Source organism: Crinia signifera, chromosome 2 (genome assembly GCF_055691185.1).
Source record: "Crinia signifera chromosome 2, ASM5569118v1, whole genome shotgun sequence".
NCBI classification, from domain to species: Eukaryota; Metazoa; Chordata; class Amphibia; order Anura; family Myobatrachidae; genus Crinia; species Crinia signifera.
In genome coordinates, this window is record NC_139218.1 from 16232355 (window position 1) to 16256935 (window position 24581).

The 24581-nt window shown below is 48.6% G+C and overlaps 1 protein-coding gene across 3 annotated transcripts in view; it reads left to right on the plus strand.

Annotated features, from left to right (window-relative positions):
* Positions 1-20092, plus strand: part of GJA5 (gap junction protein alpha 5) — a 50085-nt gene extending 29993 nt beyond the window's left edge. For 2 of the 3 annotated variants that reach the window (XM_083171632.1, XM_083171633.1), the window contains exon 2: positions 18811-20092. In XM_083171632.1, coding sequence (XP_083027758.1) covers positions 18831-19931 — 1101 coding nt within the window. In that variant the 5' untranslated portion in view covers positions 18811-18830 and the 3' untranslated portion in view covers positions 19932-20092. Of the gene's footprint in view, positions 1-6121; positions 6180-18810 lie in introns of all 3 variants that reach the window. The other variant, XM_083171634.1, reaches the window with a different exon arrangement.
* The last annotated feature ends 4489 nt before the right edge of the window (positions 20093-24581 follow it).

Below are 24581 nucleotides of genomic sequence, written 5' to 3' on the forward strand. Positions count from 1 at the left end.
GTGATACTGCTGTATATTTCCAGTCCAGTGATAGTGCTGTATATTTCCAGTCCAGTGATCCAGCTGTATAATTCCATGCCAGTGATACTGCTGTATAATTCCAGTCCAGTGATCCTGCTGTATAATTCCAGTCCAGTGATCCTGCTGTATAATTCCATCCCAGTGATAGTGCTGTATAATTCCAGTCCAGTGATCCTGCTGTATAATTCCAGTCCAGTGATCCTGCTGTATAATTCCAGTCCAGTGATCCAGCTGTATAATTCCATCCCAGTGATACTGCTGTATAATTCCAGTCCAGTGATCCTGCTGTATAATTCCAGTCCAGTGATCCTGCTGTATAATTCCAGTCCAGTGATACAGCTGTATATAGACCAGTCCTGTGATCCTGCTGTATAATTCCAGTCCAGTGATACTGCTGTTTTATTCCAGTCCAGTGATACTGCTGTATAATTCCAGTCCAGTGATCCTGATGTAAAATTCCATCCCAGTGATACTGCTGTATAATTCCGGTCCAGTGATACTGCTGTATAAATCCGGTCCAGTGATACTGCTGTATAAATCCGGTCCAGTGATACTGCTGTATAATTCCAGTCCAGTGATACTGCTGTATAATTCCAGTCCAGTGATACTGCTGTATAATTCCAGTCCAGTGATACTGCTGTATAATTCCAGTCCAGTGATCCCGCTGTATAATTCCAGTCCAGTGATACTGCTGTATAATTCCATCCTAGTAATACTGCTGTATAATTCCAGTCCAGTGATAATGCTGCTGTATATTTCCAGTCCAGTGATACTGCTGTATAATTCCAGTCCAGTGATACTGCTGTATAATTCCAGTCCAGTGATACTGCTGTATAAATCCATCCCAGTGATACTGCTGTTTTATTCCAGTCCATTGATACTGCTGTATAATTCCAGTCCAGTGATACTGCTGTATAAGTCCAGTCCAGTGATACTGCTGTATAATTCCATCCCAGTGGTACTGCTGTTTTATTCCAGTCCAGTGATACTGCTGTATAATTCCAGTCCAGCGATACTGCTGTATAATTCCATCCCAGTGATAGTGCTGCATATTTTCAATCCAGTGATACTGCTGTATAATTCCAGTCCAGTGATACTGCTGTATAATTCCAGTCCAGTGATACTGCTGTATAATTCCAGTCCATTGATACAGCTGTATATTTCCAGTGCAGTGATAGTGCTGTATAATTCCAGTCCAGTGATCCTGCTGTATAATTCCAGTCCAGTGATACTGCTGTATAATTCCAGTCCAGTGATACTGCTGTATAATTCCAGTCCAGTGATACTGCTGTATAAATCCATCCCAGTGATACTGCTGTTTTATTCCAGTCCATTGATACTGCTGTATAATTCCAGTCCAGTGATACTGCTGTATAATTCCATCCCAGTGATACTGCTGTATAAATCCAGTCCAGTGATACTGCTGTATAATTCCATCCCAGTGGTACTGCTGTTTTATTCCAGTCCAGTGATACTGCTGTATAATTCCAGTCCAGCGATACTGCTGTATAATTCCATCCCAGTGATAGTGCTGCATATTTTCAATCCAGTGATACTGCTGTATAATTCCAGTCCAGTGATACTGCTGTATAATTCCAGTCCAGTGATACTGCTGTATAATTCCAGTCCATTGATACAGCTGTATATTTCCAGTGCAGTGATAGTGCTGTATAATTCCAGTCCAGTGATCCTGCTGTATAATTCCAGTCCAGTGATACTGCTGTATAATTCCAGTCCAGTGATACTGCTTTACAATTCCAGTCCAGTGATACAGCTGTATAATTCCAGTCCAGTGATAGTGCTGTATATTTCCAGTCCAGTGATACTGCTGTATAATTCCAGTCCAGTGATAGTGCTGTATATTTCCAGTCCAGTGATACTGCTGTATAATTCCAGTCCAGTGATACAGCTGTATAATTCCAGTCCAGTGATACTGCTGTATATTTCCAGTCCAGTGATAGTGCTGTATATTTCCAGTCCAGTGATACTGCTGTATAAGTCCAGTCCAGTGATAGTGCTGTATAATTCCATCCCAGTGATACTGCTGTATATTTTCAGTCCAGTGATAGTGCTGTATATTTCCAGTCCAGTGATACTGCTGTATAAGTCCAGTCCAGTGATAGTGCTGTATAATTCCATCCCAGTGATACTGCTGTATAATTCCAGTCCAGTGATACTGCTGTATAATTCCATCCCAGTGATACTGCTGTATATTTCCAGTCCAGTGATACTGCTGTATAATTCCATCCCAGTGAGATAGTGCTGTATATTTTCAATCCAGTGATACTGCTGTATAATTCCAGTCCTGTGGGAGAGGGGTGGTGCTGTATATTTTAAATCGCACTGGAGAATTATCTGGGCACTGTGGGAGAGGGGTGCTGCTGTATTAGATATTACATTGCAATGAAGAGTAGACACACAAAGGTAGTTTGTGCAAGGATCACCTGAAACATTGCATCTTATTCCTGCCAATATATTACACGATTGTAAGCTAGCGAGCAGGGCCCTCCTACCTCTACATAGGTCTGTTACTAGTACTACCCAGTTTGTTTTATCACTTTTGTTCCAATTGGTGCAACACCCCTATTGTAGACATTGTGGATGTCGAAATTTTCCATTCGTGGAATGGGGCGGGGGGGGGATTATTTTGGAATGAGGCTCACAAATGACCACCATGTCCTATTACATAATGATGATGACAGTGACGGTTCCCTGTAGGCGACATCCCATCAGCTGGAACAGCAGGCTTCCCAGGGCCTGGAGAGATATCAGACATGCTGAACCAAAGCTTTGGGTCGGCGCCTGCGGACACTTTGTTTCCCTTTTTATGTTGCCCTTTTTAGGCTGTTCCTTGTGGTTTCTTAAGTCTGAAGAGAAGGGCTGCCAAGATCTAACTCCTAAACTACAAGGAACCTGTGCGATGATAACATAAATAACACTGTGGATTTATTACACTTCCACGAGCAGGAGAACGTCGCGCATGAAATACAGCAGGACGGGGATCACATCACTCATACCGGGGAACTTATGTGATGATATCTGTCTCATTAGCATAGGCCGCAGCCTGCTGCCAACCCAAGTAGCTAGACTTCATTAACCCTATGAGCCCCCAACATCAGATGCGCAAAATATCTGCCAAAAAACTCACATTTGTTATATAAATTAGAATTAAAAAAAAAATATGTTGTGTAAAAATAGATGATATTTCCTATATAAAAGGTAACATTACAGGTCGTTACGATGAATACAAATGTTGGCTGGGCAATTCTCACACCTATAATGACAAATTCACTTGGCGCGCAAAGGGTTAAACCACCTATTAATAATCTCTTAGTGTATATTATTTAACATCATTTATACATTGTCATTTCGGCAGGCTTTTATACCCCTTTCACACCGCTCTTGTTAAACGGTATATTGCCGTTTTTTCCCCCCTTTCAAAACGTTTGAGGCTGCAGTGGGAAAGCGCCAGAGTTTATTTACCGGTTAAAGATAACCGGTATTTCAACACGTTTAAAAAGCAGAGTCCTACACGTTTCAGAGCCGTTTTTATGCAGTGAGAATGGCTCTGAGACGGTATTTAGTAAAAACAACAGATTCCAGACCTGTGATAGGCTGTCCCCTGCATTCTGCCCTGAAACGTGTTCAGGGGATTAAACGGTTGACTGATGTGAATGGTATTTCAAATGGTATTTAAACCGGTAATCTACTGCAATGTGAAAGCTCAGACCCGTTTTAAATACCGTTTAAAAAAAATACAGTTTTTTTAAAAGTTTTGGCAGTGTGAAAGCCGTATTATTGTATATCTGCAGGTCTGATGGTCATATTTGCTGACAATGGGGAGAGAGGTAACAGGCTGCCGACGCCGCTGCAGCACAGCCTCTCCCCACAGCTCAGCTCCAGTGAGAGTCCACCACTGCAGGTCAACAGGGCTTAGATTAAAACCTGAAGTAGGTCAACGTGAATAAGGTCGACAGCGTCAGAAAGTTGACGCAAGCATTAGGTCGAAAATGGGAAGGCCGACAGACAAAAGGTCGACATGAGTTTTTCCTGTTTTTTTGCCCCGAATGTTGACATAGTGGACATAGACACCATCTGTGTTCCGTGTCTCCTCACATGGCTCGCTGGGCTCACCATGCTTCGGGCACGGTGCCTCGCTGTGCCCAGCATGCTATTATATTCTCCCGCCATGCCGTAGGGTATGAAAGTAGGCAAAAAAATGTGAAAAACTCATGTCGCAATTCCTAATGCTGGTGTTGACCATCCGACCCTGTCAGCCTGAGCTATGTCGACCTATTTCAGGTGTTCACATAAGTCCGGTCAAGCTAATATGTGTCGATCTTATCTATGTCGACATTAATAGGGTTGACTAGTGACCGTATCCCATCTGTACAGCGCTGCAGAATATGTGTGTGCTATATAAATAACTGGTGATAAATAAACAGGGATCTACCTGATGTCACCTACACATAGTGGGTGGTCAGTTTGATGGGTCTGGTTTCCTCCCCCAAACATTCCCTTATGGTGCAATTTGGACTAGATCGCATCTAGGGATGCCACTTCCGGGTTTTCACTCTCCGCACACCGGTTGGTCAGACGCGTGCCATTCGGAGTGTCTTGGCGTGTCACAAGTGACACGCGTGTCATAGGTTAGCCATCACGTGTCTAGCATATGGGCTGCGCAGTGTGACCTCTGACATCAGGTCATGCTGCGCACAGCTGCAGCGCCACGGGGTTTGGGAGCAGAGAAGCTCCAATCCCGGGATTCAAATCCCGGTGTTTTTAAGGGCCAAATCCCAGGATCCCGCGATCACGGGATTGGCCACACTAATTGCATATGTCCAAATTGCATACAATAATTGTACCGTGTATGGGCATCTTTACTGCCAATCCCTTTGCAAATATTTATTTTCTGCTCTTCTCGAGTGATAATCGCTCAACTACGAAAACATCCAGTTTGTGACATCCCCGAATCAGGCCCCGATAGCTACAGCTCCAACAGTAAAATGTGAGTCTTTTCATGAAAATTTTTATCCAGGCAATGTAGCTATAAAATATACTGATGTTGTGCCACCCATGCACGGAGCGACGGGCAAACACGCTCCCGCGCACATCACATCGCACGGCACATAAAGTATGCGCTGTGCGCACTAGATCTAGTTCAAAACGCACAGTTTATCGCTGCGTGTATGGGCGGCATTAAGTGTTCTCCATCTGCAAAGTATGTCCCAGCAGCAGAAAAATGTAACTTTATATAACTTAACCCCTTTGCTGAGCAACGAATCATTATCCACAGCAATGTGCTGATATTATTCCAGGCGCTAGAGTGTGGCGTTTATTGCAGCCAGCAGCTGTTTGAAGAAATGCGGTAGTCACTCCCAGAAACGTGGCGGAGGAATAGATAATATAATAATTATAAAGTGTCACCAAACCTATGATTTAAAAACGGCATTTATGTTAATAAATCTTTCTAGACTTTTGCAAATTTTTTTCGCTAAAAACTTCAGAATTCGCACATTTTCATGACTAAAATTCTCAGTTTCGCATTTTTTTCCCACTAATTCGCATCTCACTAAATAGTTGAATTCTTCCCCCCCAAAAAAAGCGATTTTGAAAATTGAGAGAAGGTGTGAACCTTACTAAAAATGGCAACCTTTTAAATATCGCCCCCTGTCTCTTCCATGTTACATTCTTATTGAGAGCAGGATCACGGTGGCACCGTGGCTCACCCGTAATGCGATCGCAGTTTGGCGATAATCTCTCTCTTCAAACATAAATTCGACCCTAATTAATAATAATAATAATAATAATTTTATTTATATAGCGCTCTTTCTCCAATAGGACTCAAGGCGCTTAACAGATAGAATGAATGTAATACAGTACAGGAACAATGAAGTACAAAAAAGCTATTCATAAACAATACTTAAGGGACTGAAGGAAACGCTTGAGTAAATAGGAAAGTCTTGAGTCTGTTTTTGAAGCATTCTAGAGTGGGGGTCTCTCAAACTGTGCGGGGAATTACATATTAATGTAAATTTGTTATGCATCTTTTTAACATTTATTTTTAACTGTATTGTGTTGTTTTTGTTTTACATGTAAGCTGCTAAATCTGTAAAGTTCCTAAGCATGCCGATTGCTCCCACACCGTGACTCCCCGGGTGAGTCCCCACAGGTGCACTACCGGTAATGGCTGAGAGTCACGCAGCATACAGGCGATAAGGACGGCGGGTTAGGACGCGAGGCTTCGAAAGCACTAGATTATGTTTATGTAACCGAAGTGTCTGACGGACCTCTCCACCCGTACTTTGGGGCCCATAAAATAACAGAGAAGAGTTTTCCTCTTGCTGGGAATGGTTTACAGAGCTTGATTCATGTTGGTCTAGGTCAGACTCCCCATGACAACCCTTGCCCAAACTGCACATGTACACATTCTGTAAGAACTCATGTGGAGGCAATATTTTGACAGGTCAAATCCAGTACATGTTTCTTCTTGTATTAGGGAGCCCACACCCAAGCATAAGTATTTAATCACAGGCGGGCAGGGTACATACCAAATCCCTGGACGAAATAATATGCTTTACTAAATCTATCTATTAGAGACGTGGGTCTCCGTGTTTTTGTTCTAGTTTGTCTTCTGTTTTTGGTTTTAGATCTGTATATATATATTTTTAGTTTCTAAAATCATGTAATTTCTGCTTTTTATCTATTTCATATGTCTGTCTATTTATTTCATATGTGCAGTATATTATCTCTATCTATCTATCTATCTATCTATATATCTATATCTGGGATAGCCAACTCCAGTCCTCGAGAGCTACCAACAGATCACATTTTCCAGACAACCTCGCTGCTGCACAGGTGCACTCAATACTCACTGACACATTATAAATGATCCACAGGTGGAGCTAATTACTTCACTTGCGATTCTGAGAGGAGATCTGGAAAACATTAACTGTTGGTAGTTCTTGAGGACTGGAGTTGGCTATCCCAGATCTATACCCTTACAGAGGGGGGTATTCTGGTTGCTTCGCAACCAGAATACTTTCGCAGCCCGACCAATGGTCCGATGGTCCAACGGTCGGGCTGTGCGCAGGTGCATTTCTGCGCATGTGCATGCACCCACTGCGAATAGTGGGATCGCTGGTTGCACGCACCCAGGATAGAAGGCAGGGGCGTGGGGTGGCATGCAGCCCCATTACCATATGGGAACACCCAGCTGCGGCATTCGCCGGGTGGGGTTTGGTGGACTCGCAAGGCTGCGAATTCGCAACCTTGCGAATCAACCAGAATCACCCCCAGAGTATAAGCAATGTCCCTGAAGCACATCTGTCTGTCTGTCTGCACGCATAATCTCAAAAACTGCAGGGCAAATTTTTGTCCGGTCTTCACTGTTATGTAGCGCAGTTCTCCTGGAAGGGTCTCATATATTCACCATCGTCCTACCCCGTATAGTACATAGTACATGCTAAATGGAAGATTATAATAAACTCATTGTGCTTGGTCCCATACAGGATAGGGGCAGGTGAATATACATAAGCCTTCTGGGAGAACTGTACTACAGCATATTCATGTTCCTGGCACAAACCCTACGCTAATCCCTGTAACCCACCTATTCCATACGCCAGGCTGGGGCAGGGGGTGTGTGATGGGTAGCAGGGGGCATAGAGTGGGGTGGCTGAGGCAGGGGGTGTGTGATGGGGTGTAGGGGTATAGAGTGGGGTGGCTGAGGCAGGGGGTGTGTGATGGGGAGCAGGGGCATAGAGTGGGGTGGCTGAGGCAGGGGGTGTGTGATGGGTAGCAGGGGGTATAGAGTGGGGTGGCTGAGGTAGGGTGTGTGTGATGGGTAGCAGGGGGTATAGAGTGGGGTGGCTGAGGCAGGGGGTGTGTGATGGGGAGCAGGGGGCATAGAGTGGGGTGGCTGAGGCAGGGGGTGTGTGATGGGGAGCAGGGGGCATAGAGTGGGGTGGCTGAGGCAGGGGGTGTGTGATGGGGAGCAGGGGGCATAGAGTGGGGTGGCTGAGGCAGGGTGTGTGTGATGGGGAGCAGGGGGCATAGAGTGGGGTGGCTGAGGCAGGGGGTGTGTGATGGGGAGCAGGGGGCATAGAGTGGGGTGGCTGAGGCAGGAGGTGTGTGATGGGGAGTAGGGGGCATAGAGTGGAGTGGCTGAGGCAGGGGGTGTGTGATGGGGAGCAGAGGGCATAGAGAGGGGTGGCTGAGGTAGGGTGTGTGTGATGGGGAGCTGGGGGCATAGAGTGGGGTGGCTGAGGCAGGGGATGTGTGATGGGTAGCAGGGGGTATAGAGTGGGGTGGCTGAGCCAGGGGGTGTGTGATGGGGAGCAGGGGGTATAGAGTGGGGTGGCTGAGGTAGGGGGGGTGTGATGGGGAGCAGGGGGCATAGAGTGGGGTGGCTGAGGCAGGGGGTGTGTGATGGGGAGTAGGGGGCATGGGGTGTGTGATGGGGAGCAGGGGGCATAGAGTGGGGTGGCTGAGGCCAGGGGTGTGTGATGGGAGCAGGGGGCATAGAGTGGGGTGGCTGAGGCAGGTGGTATGTGATTGGTAGCAGGGGGTATAGAGTGGGGTGGCTGAGCCAGGGGGTGTGTGATGGGGAGTAGGGGGTATAGAGTGGGGTGGCTGAGGCAGGGGGTGTGTGATGGGGAGCAGTGGGTATAGAGAGGGGTGGCTGAGGCAGAGGGTGTGTGATGGGGAGCAGGGGGCATAGAGTGGGGTGGCTGAGGCAGGGGGTGTGTAATGGGGAGTAGGGGGCATAGAGTGGAGTGGCTGAGGCAGGAGGTGTGTGATGGGGAGTAGGGGGCATAGAGTGGAGTGGCTGAGGCAGGGGGTGTGTGATGGGGAGCAGGGGGCATAGAGTGGGGTGTCTGGGGCAGGGGGTGTGTGATGGGGAGCAGGGGGCATAGAGTGGGGTGGCTGAGGCAGGGGGTGTGTGATGGGGAGCAGGGGACATAGAGTGGGGTGGCTGAGGCAGGGGGTGTGTGATGGGAGCAGGGGGCATAGAGTGGGGTGGCTGAGGCAGGGGGTGTGTGATGGGAGCAGGGGGCATATAGTAGGGTGGCTGAGGCAGGGGGTGTGTGATGGGGAGCAGGGGGCATAGAGTGGGGTGGCTGAGGCAGGGTGTGTGTGATGGGGAGCAGGGGGCATAGAGTGGGGTGGCTGAGGCAGGGGGTGTGTGATGGGAGCAGGGGGCATAGAGTGGGGTGGCTGAGGCAGGGGGTGTGTGATGGGTAGCAGGGGGCATAGAGTGGGGTGGCTGAGGCAGGGGGTGTGTGATGGGTAGCAGGGGGCATAGAGTGGGGTGGCTGAGGCAGGGGGTGTGTGATGGGTAGCAGGGGGCATAGAGTGGGGTGGCTGAGGCAGGGGGTGTGTGATGGGTAGCAGGGGGCATAGAGTAGGGTGGCTGAGGTAGGGTGTGTGTGATGGGGAGCAGGGGGCATAGAGTGGAGTGGCTGAGGCAGGGGGTGTGTGATGGGGAGTAGGGGGCATGGGGTGTGTGATGGGGAGCAGGGGGCATAGAGTGGGGTGGCTGAGGCCAGGGGTGTGTGATGGGAGCAGGGGGCATAGAGTGGGGTGGCTGAGGCAGGTGGTATGTGATTGGTAGCAGGGGGTATAGAGTGGGGTGGCTGAGCCAGGGGGTGTGTGATGGGGAGTAGGGGGTATAGAGTGGGGTGGCTGAGGCAGGGGGTGTGTGATGGGGAGCAGTGGGTATAGAGAGGGGTGGCTGAGGCAGAGGGTGTGTGATGGGGAGCAGGGGGCATAGAGTGGGGTGGCTGAGGCAGGGGGTGTGTAATGGGGAGTAGGGGGCATAGAGTGGAGTGGCTGAGGCAGGAGGTGTGTGATGGGGAGTAGGGGGCATAGAGTGGAGTGGCTGAGGCAGGGGGTGTGTGATGGGGAGCAGGGGGCATAGAGTGGGGTGTCTGGGGCAGGGGGTGTGTGATGGGGAGCAGGGGGCATAGAGTGGGGTGGCTGAGGCAGGGGGTGTGTGATGGGGAGCAGGGGACATAGAGTGGGGTGGCTGAGGCAGGGGGTGTGTGATGGGAGCAGGGGGCATAGAGTGGGGTGGCTGAGGCAGGGGGTGTGTGATGGGAGCAGGGGGCATATAGTAGGGTGGCTGAGGCAGGGGGTGTGTGATGGGGAGCAGGGGGCATAGAGTGGGGTGGCTGAGGCAGGGTGTGTGTGATGGGGAGCAGGGGGCATAGAGTGGGGTGGCTGAGGCAGGGGGTGTGTGATGGGAGCAGGGGGCATAGAGTGGGGTGGCTGAGGCAGGGGGTGTGTGATGGGTAGCAGGGGGCATAGAGTGGGGTGGCTGAGGCAGGGGGTGTGTGATGGGTAGCAGGGGGCATAGAGTGGGGTGGCTGAGGCAGGGGGTGTGTGATGGGTAGCAGGGGGCATAGAGTGGGGTGGCTGAGGCAGGGGGTGTGTGATGGGTAGCAGGGGGCATAGAGTAGGGTGGCTGAGGTAGGGTGTGTGTGATGGGGAGCAGGGGGCATAGAGTGGAGTGGCTGAGGCAGGGTGTGTGTGATGGGGAGCAGGGGGCATAGAGTGGGGTGGCTGAGGCAGGGTGTGTGTGATGGGTAGCAGGGGGCATAGAGTGGGGTGGCTGAGGTAGGGTGTGTGTGATGGGGAGCAGGGGGCATATAGTGGGGTGGCTGAGGCAGGGGGTGTGTGATGGGGAGCAGGGGGTATAGAGAGGGGTGGCTGAGGCAGGAGGTGTGTGATGGGGAGCAGGGGGTATAGAGTGGGGTGGCTGAGGTAGGGTGTGTGTGATGGGGAGCAGGGGGCACAGAGTGAGGTGGCTGAGGCAGGGGGTGTGTGATGGGGAGCAGGGGGCATAGAGTGGGGTGGCTGAGGCAGGGGGTGTGTGATAGGGAGCAGGGGGCATAGAGTGGGGTGGCTGAGGCAGGGGGTGTGTGATGGGGAGCAGGGGGCATAGAGTGGGGTGGCTGAGGCAGGGTGTGTGTGATGGGGAGCAGGGGGCATAGAGTGGGGTGGCTGAGGCAGGGGGTGTGTGATGGGGAGCAGGGGGCATAGAGTGGGGTGGCTGAGGCAGGGGGTGTGTGATGGGAGCAGGGGGCATAGAGTGGGGTGGCTGTGGCAGGGGGTGTGTGATGGGGAGCAGGGGGCATAGAGTGAGGTGGCTGTGGCAGGAGGTGTTTGATGGGTAGCAGGGTGCATAGAGTGAGGTGGCTGAGGCAGGGGGTGTGTGATGGGAGCAGGGGGCATAGAGTGGGGTGGCTGAGGCAGGGGGTGTGTGATTGGGAGCTGGGGGCATAGAGAGGGGTGACTGAGGCAGGGGGTGTGTGATGGGAGCTGGGGGCATAGAGTGGGGTGGCTGGGGCAGGGGGTGTGTGATGGGGAGCAGGGGGTATAATGTCGGGTGGCTGAGGCAGGGGGTGTGTGATGGGGAGCAGGGGGCATATAGTGGGGTGGCTGAGGTAGGGGGTGTGTGATGGGGAGCAGGGGGCATAGAGTGGGGTGGCTGGGGCAGGGGGTGTGTGATGGGGAGCAGGGGGAATGCAATGGGACACGATTGTAAATTAAAACTGAAAAACTTTCTCATTGAGGGTAATATCCTTAGTGACTGTGGAACTGGAGAAACTGTTTAATACCCAGAATCCCAATGATTGCCCCAAATTTAGCTCTGTTCCCAATAACAGTTGGCTTTGCCATGACCATAAATACAGCACAAGGTCAAACACGTAATGTAGCTGGAGGTGACCTACAGTAACTGGGGAATGGTTTTCCCGATGAAAAACGTAATGTGGCCCTTCAAAAAAGTGTTATATCAAAAAAATATATCTTTTAATATTCGAAAAACGACAAATGTGGTCTATAAAGAAATTGTATGTCATATACATGTACCCGTGCGAAGCAGGGACAGGTCGCTAGTATATATGTGTGTGTGTGTGTGTGTGTGTGTGTGTGTGTGTGTGTGTGTGCAATAATGTTAAAAATCTCTGGGTGAATTTTTGTACAGTTTTCAATATTAGGTAGTCCAGTTCTCCCGGAAGGGTGACGTATGTTTACCATCGCCCTATCCCATATGGGGGCCGAGCACAATGAGTTTATCATAATCAACCAGCATGTACTATGTAAATGGAGTGAATGGAAACATCACAGCTGGGCTGCACGTCCATATACACAGCAAGTGGCAGCAAACACAGGACCACAGAGATACCCGGAGCAGCGAGTGCTCTCCCCATCTTCCGCTGCACAGGGGCAACTATGGGCACCTCACAGATAGCAACATGCACACATCAACACACCCGCACACAGATCCTCAGTGTCACACACCCAGGAGGAGACAGCATCCTCATGGCACACGTACCGGCGCCTGGCAAACAGTATCCCTGGTAAGGTGTCTTGCACTGCTTACAATGGCCAAATAGCAATTAGTCCAAAGAAGAAAGTCAAAAGTGTAAGTGAAGATCACATAGTCAAATTATTTTCTCTACTACTGATGTAATGTTTACTAGTCAGTAATTGTTTGCCTCTTCCTTGCTTCCACTTTTGTGCAGTGGGACAACCTGGCCTCTTCTCCAGCCCACTGCAATTACTCATGTGACTAGCGACTGGATGAATAATTCTCTTAATGTTGCTATCAGCACACCTTTAAGCTCTTCTGGTATCCTTAGAAGTATCCCATCTGGCCCCATTGATTTATTCATGTTCAGCTTTGAGAGATCTTTTAGGACCTTCCCCTCTGTAAATGTACTTTCCTTTGCCTCATTTTTAAGAATGTTCTTGGAACTTAACTGTGGCCCCTTCCCCTATCCTTCTGTAGTGATAACTGAGCACAAGTAATTATTTAGGTGATCTGCTATTGCCTCCAAAAAATTATCATTCTTTGTCTAATTAGATAGATAGATAGATAGATAGATAGATAGATAGATAGATAGATAGATAGATAGATAGATAGATAGTTCTTTGTGTATACAGGATTAGGATCAGAGGCAGTTCAGGACAGATCTCACCCTCTATAGATGCTTCACTAATGACCGGTCAGTAAAATGAAATAATAATCACACAAACATATGTCAGTCAGTTAGATCTTCCTTCTTGTCTTATGATATTTACTTTTTACTGCCAAATGGTTTCACTGCACTGAATAGCATAAAAGGGTTTTTGTATGTTCTCAGTTACTGTAAGCAAAATACCATAGTGCTAATGGATTGTCACAGCTTCTTGTGTGTAATTTTCCTATATGAAATCATTAGCACAGCACGGACCGTGTAATTGTTAGCATTACTGCCTCACAGCACTGAGGTCATGGGTTTGATTCCCACCATGGCCCGAACTGTGCGGAGTTTGTATATTCTGCCCGTGCTTGCGTGGGGTTTTCTCTGGGTACTCCGGTTTCCTCCCACAATCCGGAAATATACTGGTAGGTTAATTGGCTCCCGATAAAAGTAACCCTAGAATGTCTGTGTGTGCGTGTACATGTGGTAAGGAATATAGATTGTAAGCTCCACTGGGGCAGGGACTGATGTGAGTGTTCAAATATTCTCTGTAAAGCGCTAAGGAATATGTGTGCGCTTTATAAATAACTGGTAATAAATAATTTGCAGAAAGAACCACCACTAAGATGCGATGTTACTTCTCAGTAATACCCTTTTCACATCGAACTTATAACGCAGACTATTTTCGGGTTGTTGTCAGGTCGACCTGGATCAAGGTTCAATGTGAAATCACCAAAGTGGATAACCCGGGTTGACCAACCTGGCAATTCAACTCAGGTTACAAGAAGGGTTAAACCCGGGTCTCCATGTGTATAATGGGCATCCCGGGTTCAGTGTGTAAGGTCTTTCCCAGGTAGGACTCATGATCAAAATCCCAGGTCCGACCCGGGTTAGCGACCTAAGAGCGGTATAAAGAGCTTCAGTCCCCAACCACCCCCCTCCCCCCCTGAACACACAAGTGCTTTATCAGTAGTCAGCGGTTTATTCTCATATAACTAACGAGATCATGCGACAGGCCCGCCAGAAATGTCATAAATCTAAATTAGCATCAAACGATATACATTATAAATCTTATCTGCTCCAGCACAGGGTCATGATACTGAAACGCATAGAGTTTGGATAGGATTCCATCTATTCTTTGCGATTCTGCGGATCTGCAACATTGAATACCTACAGATAGTGGTAGATGCTCAAATAACTTCAGTAAAACTTTTCTGGTGCATGCAAGGGAGGGGTTAATACTTAGTAAGTAAAAAGACATTGGTTCCCCCGGCACACTGAATAGTTTTAGCAACCAATCTTGAACACTACATGATAATCGAATTCAGAGATATTGGTTACATATAACTGCGCAGGTGTATGACATGCCCCCAAGCCGCGTCAAGGCTTCTCTGTATATTGGGGGACCCTAGCGCTATATCTAGGTGCAGGGTGTGGCTCCCCAAAAACTATCATAAGCTAGGAGGCCCAGCGCGGCACGCCAGTGAGATACTAAGGGCAGTATTCAATGAAAAAAATTTGCCGTGCATGGCGAGAGATTTTTTCTCTCGCCGTGCACTCGCCCTGTTCCGGAGGGCTCGCTGCCACTCCTGCTCCCTCTATTCAATGTGGTTAAGACTCGCCGCCACTCGCGGCGAGTCTTAACCCCTGCAGCGGACGAGCGTCCACGGCAGGGAGCTGGCAGGGAGCCGTGGGACGGTGGCAGCCAGGGAGATTAAAGTCTCCCTGGCTGCCCCAGAACATATGTGGAGGGGAGGTGGGCTCCCTGGGACCCAGGCAGCACAAGCTGCCCCCCCCTATAGCCAGCAGGGGGCCCAGTATTTACTGCACCCGATCGTGCATATGTAATGATCGGATGCAGTGAATATATGAATATCTAATGAACGGCTCGAGAGCTCCGGCCCCCTGCTGGCTGCTCTGTGTAAAAAAAATTTTTTAAAAATATATTTTTTTTTAAAATTAAATATATATTCATGTGCTATAAGCACATGAATAAAAATAACATGCCCCTTCACAGAAAAAAAATCCTGATTATTTGACACTTAAATTAAAAAAAAAACCTTTTAGTTTAAAAGTTCACATTCCAGCTCTCCATGAAAAGATGGAGAATTGCTACACGGAGAGAGACGGCGAAAATCACTTAGAAAGACGGCGAATATTTCACATTGAATAGGGTTGCTCGCTTTTGGAGAGCAAAATGCTCCGTCCAAGGTGAAAAAAGCACAAATTCGCCATAAAACACGGCAAATTTTTCTCATTGAATACTGCCCTATGTGTTAATAATTAGTGAATACATTGAATACCTGACATTTTTAGGTCAAATTTACATTTAACCTATTCAATTAAAGTACTGAATTTTCATGCCCGAGAATTTACAGTATAGGGGCGCATTTATTTTTGGATACAATATGCAATGCATTCTGGGGCGCATTTACCACCCAGGATAGCAGTGCAATATGAGATCCTTTCAGACGAATGTATCATCCTGCAGACGCAGGAACAGGGGCTCCGAAAGGAGCCTGTCCCTGCTCTCTGCTTCTGCGCATGCACTGTTAGCACTGACCCCCGACGGAAGTGCGGTCTGTAGCCCATAGGCTACTGCTTTCTCAGAATGGCGGAATCACATCCCCCATAATAACCTATGGGGGATGCAGCCGGCGGCAGAGTAGGAGGGATCACAGCAGGGACTGCTGCGGTCCCTCCTACATACATTCGGGGGATACTTAGGGTGAAATGTAATAGGATGAGAGATTCATAAAGTGAAAGATTTGGGAAGAAATCTCCAGGTTTTTTTTTTTTTAAAGTGGCAATCATTTACACAGCAAAATCAAACTGGCTTTGCAGTGTGAATGATTGCCGCTTTAAAAAAACTGCAGATTTCTTACCAAATCTCTCACTTTCTGAATCTCTCACCCTATTACATTCCCCCCTAAATATTTGCAGCTAGCCCCCGAAAATGGGTGTTTTTTTCGGGGAATTAGCCACAAATATTATGCGATAAATGGGCCCCATAGAGAGATGGGTATGGATCCTTAGGTCTACAAGAGAATGGTAGACCAACATTGTGTCGACACCATTAGGTCAACATGAGTCTAGGTCGAATGGTCATTAGGTCGACACAAGCATTAGGTCAACATGGGCAAGGTCAACAGTCAAAAGGTCGACATGGGGTGTTTCACTGTTTTTTTACCCGAATTTTCGATTCAGTCGACATGGACACTGAAACCTGCTTCGGGCACGGTGCCTCACTTCGGTACACTATTTTATTCTCCCACCATGCCCTAGTGGATGGTAGGGCATGACGTCGGCACATGCTGCTCAGAAAACAGTGAAAACCCCATGTCGACATTTTGACTGTCAACCTTGCCCATGTCGACCTAATGACCTGTTGACCTAGACCCATGTCGACCTTTCTGCATGTTGACCTAATGGTGTCGACCTAATGACCGTGTCCCAGGGAGATAACACACAAGATACACTGTAGACAGACATACGTCACTTGGCATCTTTGTAACTTTATTCAAAGTGGATGTTAATCTGGGTAAATTCATTGGTTATATGTTTAAATGCTTCTAATAAATAGTAATTATTGCCAATGAATATATCATTTGAGGAATAGGCAGCTGAGTAAAGGCCCTCTTGAACCTACTGTAAGAGCCCCATGGGGTCCGCAAACCACACAGGGGGAGGGGCTTCCATTTAGGAGATCCTAACGATGCTGATAATGACACTTATACCCACAGTAATTGGGAATGGGAGCTGACCGTGAAGCAGGGAGGCTCATTTAGTCCTTAAGCAATGACTGTGATTAAAGAGCTATCATTAAAATTTACTGCCTTATTTACAAGTGCTTGCCAAGTCCTACTTAACTGTCATTAAGATGCCATTAAAATAAATGGGAGATTAGTCGGCGTGCCATTTAGCATCCCATTGTGGAGAAGGCCTCTTACAAATCATTTTCCAGCGCTTGTCGGGATTGTTCCCTCTAATAGCCCAAATATTATATTATATAATTTGCAATCAAAATTCAAATGTTGCTTATTCGGAGATGCCCAAAGTCCCTTGTACTTCATTAAGCTTAAAGTGTTCTTGTCCTTTGTTTAAATAAGCGATTCCAGGCCAGATGCACTGAGCTAAAAAAGTGATCAAATGGAGAGTGGTAAATCACCAGCCAATCAGCTCCTGACTGACATTTTTCAAACACAGTCTGTGACATGGCAGGTAGGAGCTGCTTGGCTAGTGGTTTATCAATATCCGTTTTATCACTTTCGAAGTTTTATGCCTCTGGGCCCTCAGTGAGATGCAATAAAGATCATTTAGAAGTCTATAAGACGAAGCTTGGTACAGTAACTACCTTTTTCCCTTGGCTTGTTTCATTAGGCTGATATTAATAGTATTTAAAATTCTGTGCAGCTTTGCACGGTGCCATGTGGTCCGAAAATGTCCCTTTGAGCTCTAGCTGCACTGTAGCATCCTCCCCCTCCTTCTCCCCCCTCAGCCATCACATGGTATAGCAGCAAGTAGCAATGCTTTTTCCTAAAACAAATAACCCTTTGACTACTAATGACACATTTATTTATTATTTATTAACAGTTTCTTATATAGCGCACACATATTACGTAGCGCTTTACAGAGAATATTTGAACATTCACATCAATCCCTGCCCTAGGGGAGCTTACAATCTATATTCCCTACCACATGTACACAGACATTCTAGGGTTAATTTTTGTTGGAAGCCAATTAACCTATCTGTATATTTTTGGATTGTGGGAGGAAACCGGAGTACCTGGAGTAAACCCACGCAAGCACGGGGAGAATATACAAACTCCACACAGTTAGAGCCATGGTGGGGATCGAACCCATGACCTCAGCGCTGTGAGGCAGTAATGCTAACCATTACACCATCCGTGCTGCCCATCCGTGCACCAGGGCGGGCGCCACCACTAGGCAGCTCTAGGCATTTGCCTAGGGCGCCGGCACCTGGAGGGCGGCAGTTCGCCCCTCACCCCCAGCATGGAGGGTTAGCGAACTGTGTAAAAAACTTGCGGCGCCAGCGTCCCTGCAGTGCTGGAGCGGGCAGGGGTGTCCGTGCCGCGGGGTACCTGCGGCGCTGTCATTGTGTACAAAGCTGGCGGCGGCCGGCGGGGTCCCTGCAGTAAATAGAAAATAACTAGTGCTATGCGCACGGCGGCGCGGGAAGCGCTAGTTATTTTCTATTCACTGCAGGGACCCCGCCGGCCGCCGCCAGCTTTATACACAATGACAGCGCCGCAGGTACCCCCGCGGCACGGACACCCCTGCTCGCTCCAGCACTGCAGGGATGCCGGCGCCGCAAGTTTTTTACACAGGTACCCCACCTCCAGGGGGAGCAGATGGCCACTATAACTGGTGTGGTATGATGGTCCGACAGGGGAGATCCTGATGGTCAGTATCCCGATGTCGGAATCCCGACTGCCGGTGCTCCAACAGGGGGGAGAGCGCAAAGAAGCTTCTTGCGGGCTCACTAATCTGCAGGCTCGGTGGCTCGCTTTGCTCGCTACACGTTCTATTCTCCATCTATCGGGGTCGTGGACTACCACAAGGGAGAATAGCGCCTGTCAGTCGGGATCCCCCCTGTTGGAGCACCGGCAGTCGGGAACCCGACTGTCGGGATCCCCACTGTCGGGAAGTCATCCGGCTCCCCACTATAACAGGGGGTCTGTCCAGACCAGTATCAATAGTACTGTTGTTCATAAATTCATTGATATCGATTGAATCTGTACACGGTATATATTTTGTGCACCAATACAGCGGTAGTAATGATTTCTTATTTCCACAGAGTGAGTGAGATACATCGCCATGGGAGACTGGACCTTTCTAGGAGAATTCTTAGAGGAAGTACAGAAACATTCCACGGTGGTAGGCAAAGTATGGCTGACCATTCTCTTCATCTTCCGGATGCTGGTACTAGGCACGGCAGCGGAGTCCTCCTGGGGAGATGAGCAATCGGACTTCATGTGCGACACCACCCAACCCGGTTGCGAGAACGTCTGCTACGATAAAGCGTTCCCCATATCCCACATCCGATTCTGGGTTCTCCAGATCATCTTTGTCTCCACCCCATCTCTACTCTACATGGGACACGCCATGCACACCGTCCGGATAGAGGAAAAAAAGAAACTCAGGGAAGAGGAAATGAAATCAAAACAGGATATGGGTGAAGACGCCCCGTTCCACCAGCAGAAGTACCAAGCCGAAAAACTAGAACTTCCCTATAGGGATGAGGTGAGCGGGAAGATCAGGCTTCAAGGAAGTCTGTTGACCACCTACGTGTGCAGCATCCTCATCCGCACTGCCATGGAGGTAGCTTTTATTGTTGGACAATATATGCTCTATGGTATCTTTTTGGAAACTCTATATATATGTAAAAGGAGTCCTTGTCCGCATCCGGTGAACTGTTATGTGTCACGGCCAACGGAGAAGAACGTCTTCATCGTATTTATGTTGGCGGTGGCCATCCTCTCGCTCCTCCTTAGTCTTGTTGAGCTGTACTATTTGTCATGGAAAAAACTAAAGCAAAAAATATCGAAGTCTTCAGCAAATAACGCCAATGCTGTTAGGGTCGCTACGATAGAGCCAGAGCACCGCTCCCAGAGCTGCACTCCCCCTCCAGATTTTAACCAATGCTTGAGCGGTAACAAGGGTAAGTTTGGAAGCCCTTTCAATAACACTTTGGCATCTCAGCAGAACACGGTCAATTTTGCCACCGAAATGGTCAAAAGTGAAGATGACATTGGGGGGCAAGGACAATTCATCCATATAAACTATGCACAGAATGCTCCAGTGGGCAACCACTCTGCCCCCAATCACATGCCCAATGGGTATTACCAAAATGGCCGTCGATTGAGCAAGACCAGCCGCACCAGTAGCAAAGCTCGTTCAGATGACCTGGCCGTGTGATCTACAAGGGGATTTTAGCAGGACTCCTTTCCAATCATTTCGTATTTATATAGCAATAGAAACTATTACTACCCGGGTATAATAATGAGAATACATTTTTTTTACTGTCATTTGTGCCTTAAAATATTGTGGCAAAAAGTAATAAAGATAATTTTTTCCTACGCATGTTACATACTTTATTAGAACAGTTAGCAATTCTATGGGTATTACATACTTTGCTATTATACTTAGCTTTAGGCATTTTACACACTTTAATATAACACTTATTACGCTACGCATTTTACATTCTTTATATAGTATATTAGAGCACTTAGCATCCTATGCATTTTATATACTATATTAGTGCACTTAGCATCCTATGCATTTTATATACTATATTAGAGCACTTAGCATCCTATGCATTTTATATACTATATTAGTGCACTTAACATCCTATGCATTTTATCTCTTATATATTTGGCTACATCTGTCACTCAAAGTGTGTCTGACCCTCTAACGCTGGGTGGAGCCTCTGACTCACATGACAGAGAACCAGCCCAGTGAGCTCACAGTCATAGGAGGGACACATTGCTCTGCTCCTGCACTTTCCTTTTAATGTATGATTGCCATCACCTGTGTTGAAGCACCTTTCCTATCAATTAATCTGTTCAACACAGATGGAGGTAATCATACATTAGGAAGAAAGTCCAGCGGCAGAGCATTGTGTCCCTCCTGGCATGGGTCATGTTGGGAGGTATGCACAGTGCCAGACACCCTCTGCCTCCCCATGTTACCCAGCAAAGACACAGCTACTCACCAGACACACCAGGTGAGCGCCCCCCGCCGCCCCCCCTCCCGCGATTCGCGGGGCCCCTCCCACGATTCACGCGCTCCCTCGCGAACCCCCCTACCGCAATTCGCTGCACACCCCCCCCACGATTTGCGGCAACCCCAGCCCCCACGACCCCCCCCTCCGGCGATTCGGGGCACCCCACCCCCCCCCCGCATCCCCCCTTCTGCTATTCGCTGCAACCCCCCGCGCCCATCCCCCCCCCTGCACCCCCCGCGACCCTCCCGTGATTCGGGGCACCCCCCCTGACCCCCCCCTCCCGTGATTCGCGGCAAACCCCCCGGCCCGCGACCCCCCCTCCCGCGATTCGCTGCAACCCCCGCGCCCACCCCTCCTGCAATTCGCAGCACCCACCCCCGCGACCCCCCTCCCCCAATTCATGGCACACCCCCCCCCGGCCACCCCCCCTCCCGTGGACACCCCCCACCACCACCCCCCCCAGCGGCCGCGATTCACAGCAACCCCAGGATCAAATGGCACATGCAAAACACTGACACGGCTATGGTCGATGATGAAAAAGGTTGACATGAGTTTTTGAAGATTTATTTTTCATTTTAAGAATGTTTTCATATTCATTCTCATGTGTCGACACGGTCACCAATGAAGTGCCACACTTATGTCAACATTTAATGTGTTGACCTTTCTGTGTTGATTTTTTCTTGTGGCGATTTGCGGCACCCCAACGACCCCCTCCCGTGATTCGCGGTACCCCCCCACGTGACCCCCTTCCCGCGATTCGCGTCACACCCCCCACGACCCCCCTCCCGCAATTCGCGGCACACCCTACAACCCCCCGCGCAATTCGCAGACACCGCCCACCTCCCTCCCCCCCCATTTACAGCAACCCCACGATTAAATGGCACATGCAAAACACTGACATGGCTATGGTCGACAATGAAAAAGGTTGACATGAGCTTTTGAAGATTTATTTTTCACTTTTTTGAATGTTTTCATATTCATTCTCATGTGTCGACATGGACACCAATGAAGTGCCATACTTATGTCAACATTTACATGTGTTGACCTTTCTGTGTTGATTTTTTCTTGTGGCGATTTGCGGCACCCTCCCGCGATTCGCAGCACACCCCCCACAATTCGCGGCACCCCCAGCGACTCCCGCGATTCGCGGCCCCACCCCGTGACACCCCCCCTCCTGCGATTCACTGCACCCTGCGACCCCCCCCTCCCACGATTCGCGCCAACCCTCTGGGCCCCCATCCCGCGGTTCGCGGTACCCCCTACCGCGATTTCCCCCCCCGACCCCCCTCCTGTCATTGCGGCAACCCCCCGCGACCCACCCTCCCACGATTCACTGCAACCCCCCACACCTCCCCCTCCCACGATTCGCGGTACCCACACCCCCCCCCCGCGACCCCCCCTCCCGCAATTCACGGCATCCACCCACGACCCCTCCTCCCGTGATTCGCGGACACCCCTCACCTCCTCCCTCCCCCCCCCCCGCGTGATTCACGGCAACCCCAGGATTAAATGGCACATGCAAAACACTGACACGGCTATGGTCGACAATGAAAAAGGTTGTCATGAGTTTTTGAAGATTTATTTTTCTTTTTTCGAATTTTTTCATATTCATTCTCATGTGTCGACATGAACACCAATGAGGTGTCACACTTATGTCAACATTTACATGTGTTGACCTTTCTGTGTTGATTTTTTCTTGTGGCAATTTTGTTCCAGTGACAACTATGTGCACGTCAACCTAGACATCATCAACCAATTCTTTGTATAATATATAACACCTGTTCTGTTTTACTGTAGGTGCTTTAAGTCAGACCTTTTACTGCTACTAGTACTGTTTATGTAAATGCATTCTGAATGACAGCAACATCCTACCATCCTTCTACAAGAATATATAACCAACTAGGTTGATTCATCGCGCCCCGTGCGCCCCCTCCCGCAAATCGCGGACCCCCTGCGCACCCCCCCTCCCGCGATTCACGCCCCCCTCACATGATTCACGTCACCCCCGCGCACCCCCCCTCCCGCAATTCGCAACCCCCCCTCGCGTGATTCACGGCCCCTCCAGCGCTTTGCGGACCCCCGCCCTCTCCCGCGATTTGCGGACACCTACGCCCCCTCCCTCCCTTGATTCACGGCACCCCCTGTGCCCCTCCCGCAATTCACGGCACCCCTAAGCCCCTCTTTAGTCCCCCGTATACTCACACACCCCTATCACTACCCAGCTTCCTGCTCTCCTGAACCGTAACTTCCATCACTGGGGAGTCGCTGACGCTGTTTTGCCCACATGCCCCTATCATGCCTCATAGCCCAGCCTCCTGCTCTCATGCACCCTAACTCCCACCCAGTAGGAGGAGACACTGACTCAGGGCCACCATCCTGTACTGCCACGCTGGACCCTCACCCACTGGCAGAAGCTGCACAGTATCTCCCACCCTCCTCTTTAGTCCCCCTTATTCCCACACACCCCTATCACTACCCAGCCTCCTGTTTTCCTGTGTCGTGACCTCCGCCAGTGGGGAGCCGCTGACTCAAAAACACCCTACTATACTATTGCACACACACACACCTAAATAACACACACACACAGCCCCGCCCCCCCCACCCACAAATGTCACTGTACCATCCACACTATCAATGTACATCTTTCTCTGTAACCGCTTTTTAATTAAACAAAACAATACACACCCCCTTCCACATCATATGCTCTCTATTTAACACATTTCACCTATAACTCAAGTTGCAATACAGGCATCTTTCATACAATTCTAACCATCTTTCTCACAATACAAACATTCACAAATTAAGGGGGCGCAGCCCCTTACGACGGTGTGAAGAGCGCCCGTAGGGCGCGATGAATCACCTAGTATACTATATTAGTGCACTTAGCATCCTATGCATTTTATATACTATATTAGTGCACTTAGCATCATATGCATTTTATATAGTATATTAGTGCACTTAGCATCCTGTGCATTTTATATACTATATTAGTGCACTTAGCATCATATGCATTTTATATACTATATTAGTGCACTTAGCATCATATGCATTCTATATACTATATTAGTGCACTTAGCATCATATGCATTTTATATACTATATTAGTGCACTTAGCATCATATGCATTTTATATACTATATTAGTGCACTTAGCATCATATGCATTTTATATACTATATTAGTGCACTTAGCATCCTATGCATTTTATATAGTATATTAGTGCACTTAGCATCCTATGCATTTTATATAGTATATTAGTGCACTTAGCATCCTATGCATTTTATACTTTACTATACTTCAAAAGGAAAAACCGTGTCGGTTTAGGTGGTTAAATTATTACCACTTTAAACATTGCACCTGTGTCTAACCACTGGCAATAGGGTGCAATATCATTTATTCAGCATCTTCATATGTAAAAGGCTAACTATTCCTCACCGTTATGAGGTGAAGTACCGCCAATGGCCATTAGAGGCCACTCAACGGACCAAATTACTCCTTTGTGTGTTAAAAGATGTCATAACAGAAAGTAAAAGCCATTTTTGCAGGGACACTGATCTGTTTCAAACTTGCTGGATAATGAGAGAGGGAGCTGTGAAGACAGAGATTGGAGGTAGGATCAGATAGGGGGTGGGGCCAGGGCCGGATTAAGCCTTCGGGCGGCCCTGAGTCCCTTTAGACAGGGGGGCTCCCTCCCATTTGTCATTACTTGCTGCAAATGGCACGGGAGAATATTACACTGTCAAAACACAGAGTAAAAGCAGTATGAACTTGGTCAATGGGTATCTGCAGGGGTAGGGGAGGATTAATAAAACATCACACCGTCGTAAGGGGCTGCGCCCCCTT